At 38.7% G+C, this 6,198-nt stretch overlaps 1 protein-coding gene across 1 annotated transcript; it reads right to left on the bottom strand.

Moving 5' to 3' along the window:
• Positions 1 to 4,059: 4,059 nt before the first annotated feature.
• Positions 4,060 to 5,758, bottom strand: LOC134616991 (tripartite motif-containing protein 16-like). The gene has a single exon (XM_063462133.1). It carries the CDS (start codon positions 5,738 to 5,740, stop codon positions 4,079 to 4,081), a length of 1,662 nt encoding a protein of 553 aa, XP_063318203.1. The 5' UTR covers positions 5,741 to 5,758; the 3' UTR covers positions 4,060 to 4,078.
• Between the last annotated feature and the right edge of the window lie 440 nt (positions 5,759 to 6,198).

The following is a 6,198-nucleotide window of genomic DNA, read 5'->3' as shown; positions in this document are numbered from 1 at the left end:
TTAGGGCGATCGTGGCTCAAGAGTTGGCAGTTCGCCTTGTGATCAGAAGGTTGCCGGTTCGAGCCCCGGCTCGGACAGTCTTGGTCCTTGGGCAAGACACTTCACCTACTGGTAGGGATTGTAAAGCGCTTTGAGGGTCTCATAAAGCGCTATATGAATGCAATCCATTATTATTTAAACCAACTGTTAACTGTATATTTCTGTACATTTAAGTATTATTATTCATATTGCGACATTCATTGACCTTGTTTATTGGTAATTTCATTGTTTAATCACATTAAATTGTTCCTTATTTAATGTTTAAAAGCACTTGAAAAAGGCAAAATCCCATGTAAAATTAGGGCAACAAACTGTATTGTCATTACTGAAAATAACCGTATTTTCATGGGAAAGTTATTTTCTGTTATTTTATGGTATTATTTTGGCGCCCCAGCTGCCGGAATATTACTGGTTTTTTAGGATTTTTTTTTTTTTACGGTGTAGTGAAGGACACTTTCTACCCCTCACATGCACTGTTCTCCCTCTTTTCATCTGGCAGACGGTTTCGCAGCATCAAAACCGTAATGAACAGACACTGCAAGAGCTTCTTCCCCCAAGCAGTCAGAGCCCTCAACTCACTACCACCAAAGAACTGATATACACATACCCCTCTACAAACACCTTACAATACTCATCAAAAGACTCAAAAACAACAACAAATTGTACAAATCCACCTGGGAACAATATGCTTATTTTCACACTCAGTCACATAGTTACTGAAAACACATCTAAACTATACTACATTTGCACATTTTGCATCTTGCACATGTCTTTTCATGTCTCGTCTATAATATCCTGACAATAACCCAACCTGGTATTCAATCCCACTGCACAATCCACTTTGTATTGTCTCTGTCCTGTCTTTGTTTATCGTACAGTTAGTATTGTATAGTTATCATTATTGTATTGTATAGTTAGTAATTAGTACCTTTTTATCCCATAATTTTACCGAAATTTAGCACGTTATTTATTTGTAATTTCTAGTTTAATATCTTTGGATATATATCTTTTATATACTTATAAATGCACCATGGGGCAGGGCTTGGGGTGAAACAGAATTTCAATACCCTGTATACTGTGTATACTGCTGTATTGACAATAAAGCTCTTGAATCTTGAAATAAATTCACAGTTTTCTGCACAGGAAGTCCTGTGTTGGGGTCCTGCTTCCACACCCCTTGACATGAACTCGGTTTTTGGCGTCACTCTGAGTGGCCAGTGATAAGTCTGTGTTTTCTGTTTCCTTGCCAAATAAACTAAGAACAGATAATTTTTTCCTGAACCTGCCAGCGTTCCCAACGTTTACTTGAGTCCCTGCGCATACTCGTAATATTTTAGGTTATTCTGGATTTAAAATAAAATGTATGTGTAATTACTCATTCAAAACATTTTAAATAGTTTTTATAGTGATGTTCCAGGTTTCTGCTGTAACAACTCCATTTCCTAGATTGAGGACTGATGTTTACAACTTCTTTGACAGTAAACGTAATAGCAAAGTCTTACTAGTTAGAAAAATTGGTTTTCCTCTTCATGCTACAAAAATGTGCAAACTATAAGTTTGAACCAGATCTATCATTTCTTGTACTACCCACAATGAAAGTTCATTTTAACACAATTAATGATATTTATCTGTGTGCTGATTTTTAGATGAACATTTAAATTGGACAGTAGTGTATGTACCTTTTTATCAAAAAAATATTTAAACTCACTGTAACAGGACGGCCTTTTGCAGCTGGAGGCAGACCAAGACAAGTATAGTGGAACGAGGCATTTATTCACAATAAAGCTCTCCTCACAAAACAATTCACTGCATCTAATGACAACTGGCAGCCTTAAAAATACCCTCAGCTGTCACAGGCTAAACCATTATTCCACTAACAGGTGAGTTTTCAAATCCCAACCTTCCACCACATACAATAAATAAATTTCAATATATAAATATAAACATACATTTCACATTTTCATATTAAGAAATATTTTACACTTTATCCTTACACCACACCCATTACTATAAAAACACCCAAAAACCCAAGCACAAAAGATTACCCACACCTCCTTAACCCATGGTCTCTCCCGGAACCTTTAAATGGTGCCTGGACCCCCCAGGCAAACATTTGCCAAAATGTAACTGGTGTGGTCCTGCGTTGTGTCTGACAATGAAAGGTAAAAGAAACAAAGACCTCCAAGTCATTAACTTGCCCAGTCCAGCTCCTCTCCTACAGGGGAATTGTAGAAAATGGCGCTGCATTTATTTTTACATTAAATATAAAGTACGAACTTACATGCAACATATTTTACATAAGATTAAAAAAAACACCAACATGAAATCCGACATACCTGACAATGAGAGGTAAAAGAAACAAAGACCTCCAAGTCATTAACTTGCCCACTCCAGCTCCTACAACCAAATGCAAACAGTAGGGAAGAGGGTTAGCTCAACCCACCGCAACTTCCAAGCTAGCAAGAATTATCTATTCATGCTAGCATTAACTGTGCCTATAACATGTGGCACACGAGCATCTACCAAAGACAGGCACAATGATGACAATAATTGAACTAAAAACACAATCAGAAACATCTGGTTGGCTAAATATACATTATATGTGTGTTGCACAGTGTTGGGAAAGAAATGACACCAACCTCTCCCACAGGAGAATAGTAGAAAAGGGGAGAGGCCAAAGAGGTACGCCGTATTTATAGGGTTGCACCAAAGAAGAAGAAGAAGGATGAGGAGGGGCTCTAACAGATAATGAACATAACTACAGGCTTGAAGGTCCTAAAAGTCAGGTATAAACTGGCAAATAAAATTTGTGTAATTATAACAATATGTAATTTATGACCCGGTTACATAAACACCCTGGAGAGTACACAGGAAAGAAAGGTGAGTAATCACATCTTACAGTCACTTCTTTGCACCACCTTTACTCCTAGATTTTCACACGCACACACACAGGCACACATTAGTTCTCCTTACTGATAAACCTTATTTTCTCTCAGTCACAACCTTTCCTTTAAACAGACAACCACCACATTTGTTGATGAGAAGCAGCTGTGCAGGACCTGGAACAAAGGCTACCAACTGATTTTAAAATACACAATAAATATTCAATAAATAATTAAACGTATTGTGTGCAAATGTTCTTCATGTGCAAATCTATGCTTAAAGTGCGATGCTAAGTAAAGTACTAGATAAGGCGCTTTTAATAAAGTGAAAGGTGCCCCTTAAATGTTTTACAAATTGTATTATAAATAATTGTAGTAAGGGAGTCCTTTTCCTTACACTCAACGTCTTTTCTTTACATGCTGTATCATTAAACAACATTGGGATGGTGTCCAAGAATGGTTAGCACTGAATAATTTTAATACATGTGTTAGAATGAGATATGGTTCAGTTTGGTGTTTTTATGGAGAACAAATTAATGTGTAATAACGCTTTTATTATTGTCAAGTTTTATATTCATAAGTGAAGATTATTTATATAATATCGAACTTTTCTTGCATTTAAAAATGTTTTTGTTTTTTTGTTTTTTTAAATGTAATTCAATCTGTTGAAAGACTGGAAACAAGAAGTATCTTAAAGCTTTTGCGTATCTATTTATTTATTACCGTATCTATTGCCATCTATTTTCTTCTACTTATCCAATTGAGACACATCAAAGAAAGGTCATTTGTCCAATGCTTAAAAATGTGGAGTAACTTTACCTGTGATGAATCATTACATCAAATCTTTTTTGTTGTCAAAATCAAATAAAGCAAAAATTGACTTCTTTCTTTTTAATGAAGCTCTTTTAAGGAAGTTGAAATCATCAACCTGAACCTTGCCGTGTTTCAGGAGGACTACTTCAGTTAGTCATTGAGATTAGGTTCACATTTTCTCCACCATTTTTGAGTGAAATCCTGGAATTAATGTAGAAGAAAAAAAACTTTGTTAAAATATATATATATATATATATAGCACAAAATGTCAAGACAATGATCAGGGAAAATAGAATGGAACTAAAATACAGATTTAAAGCCACAGCAATATTAAAGACTTCAGTCTACTTCAGTTTAATGAACTCAGCAGTCTCTCCAAGCCAAAGTCCAGCATAGAGCGGCTGAGTGAATGTGGTCTGGACTCTGTGGAGGAGAGTCATGGTTTCAGAGATGCTGTAGAAGGACAAAATACCTGCTCTGTGATCCAGGTACACTCCTACTCTGGAGGACTGAGGACCTGAGACAGGAGTTTGGATGTTGTTGTACCAAAATATATAACTGTTATTGTTGCAATTTAATGACCAAGATTTGTCATTACGTCCAAAGTTACTTTCTTTCCCTCTCCCTTCTCTGCTGATATTCTTGTACGCAACTGCTACATCAACTCTCCCTCTCCACTCCACCTCCCAGTAACAACGTCTAGTCAGACTCTCTCCGCTCAGGACCTGACACCAAAAAGTAAATCTGTCTGGATGATCAGAATAAGACTGTTGTTGATCCATGTTTGTTACTTTTCTGTTCTCCTCTGATAATAACAGCCGTTTTTGTGCTGTGTTTGGATCCAAGATGATGTCACGCGAATATTTTAAGAATCCAGCTCTGGTCTTTGGCTCTGGTGGATCTGACAGTAAAACATCCACTTCAGTGACTGTCAGTGAGATGTTTGTCCATTCCTCTCTCAGAATGTCCTGTAGTTTATCTCTGACCTCTGACACAGCTGCTGTCACATCCTCAAAGTACCTCAGAGGACGGATATTGATGCTGGATGAGTCTGTAGACTCACTGAGTGCTGACAGTGAGGGGTAGTTGTGTAGAAACTGGATGTGATCCTCTGTGTGTGAGAGCTGCTTCAGCTCAGCATCTTTCCTCTTCAGCTCAGTGATCTCCTGCTCCAGCTTCTCCTCAAGCTCTTTGACTCGACTCACTTCAGTTTCCTGCTGGGATCTGATCTGCTGCTTCACATCAGAGCTTCTTTTCTGGATGAGATGGATCAGCTCAGTGAAGATCTTCTCACTGTGCTCCACTGTTTGATCAGCAGACTGATTGATGGCCTCCACCTCCTGTTGAAGCAGCTTCACATCTTTCTCTCTGTCCTGGATTCTCTGCTGGATGTTTTGTCGACTCACCTCCAGCTCTCTCTGCCTCTCAGTCCTTTCTGCTGCAGCTGAGACTGTGTCGTGGCCTTTATGTTCATCCACAGAGCAGAGATAACAGATACTCTGCTGATCAGTACGGCAGAACATCTTCATCACCTCATCATGACGAGAGCAGATGTTCTCCTGGAGCTTCTTGGAGGGCTCCACCAGCTTGTGTTTCTTGAATGTAGGTGAATCATAATGAGGCTGAAGGTGTTTCTCACAGTAAGATGCCAGACAGACTAAACAGGACTTGAAGGATTTCATTTTTCTTCCAGTGCAGACATCACAGGCCACATCTTCAGGTCCAGCATAGCAGTGATCAGCAGGAGCAGCTTGGAGTCCAGTCTTCTTCAGCTGCTCCACTAAAACTGCTAACATGGTGTTTTTCACCAGGACAGGCCTCGGTGTGAAAGTCTGTCTGCACTGAGGGCAGCTGTAGAAATTATTCTCCCCTTTGTCCCAGAAGCTTTTAATACAGTTCATGCAGTAGCTGTGTCCACAGGGAATAGCCACTGGATCCTTCAGTAGATCCAAACAGATCGAACAAGAGAAGGTTTCTCGGTCCAGCTGAACACTTTTCTGCGCCATTTCTCCTCTCAGTGTCAGTGATTGTGTAAGTTTCACTTCCTTATTATAGAAACTGGTCTGACCTCTGATCTGAACAACATGTGTTGCTGCTGTGAATGGGGCCTGCCAGCTCTAACACGTGTTGGTTACACCCATCTTCAAAATGTAGATCTAAGGGGAGGGAACACAGAAAGATATGAACAGACAGGAGGTGCTTAGCTAGAGAGCAGGAAGAAGAGGGAGGGCTATCAGGCTTTGATTCATTCCAGAAAGCGGGGAGAGGCTCTATGTTTAATTGTTTTTTGTTCAAACCTTTAACTAAATAATATAAATATCAATAACTGGATGCCTCTCAATTCTTTATGTTAATCTGCTAAATGAATAGTTTCTGTTTCTTTTAACAATTCAAATAGTAGAAATGAAAAGCTGACAGCTTGTCAGATTCAGACTGTAAACCATAGAGACAGTTTATATATACA

This window comes from Pelmatolapia mariae, linkage group LG18 (genome assembly GCF_036321145.2).
Source record: "Pelmatolapia mariae isolate MD_Pm_ZW linkage group LG18, Pm_UMD_F_2, whole genome shotgun sequence".
NCBI lineage: Eukaryota > Metazoa > Chordata > Actinopteri > Cichliformes > Cichlidae > Pelmatolapia > Pelmatolapia mariae.
Note: the sequence above shows the minus strand (reverse complement) of the source record. Positions and strands in the feature narration are given on the sequence as shown.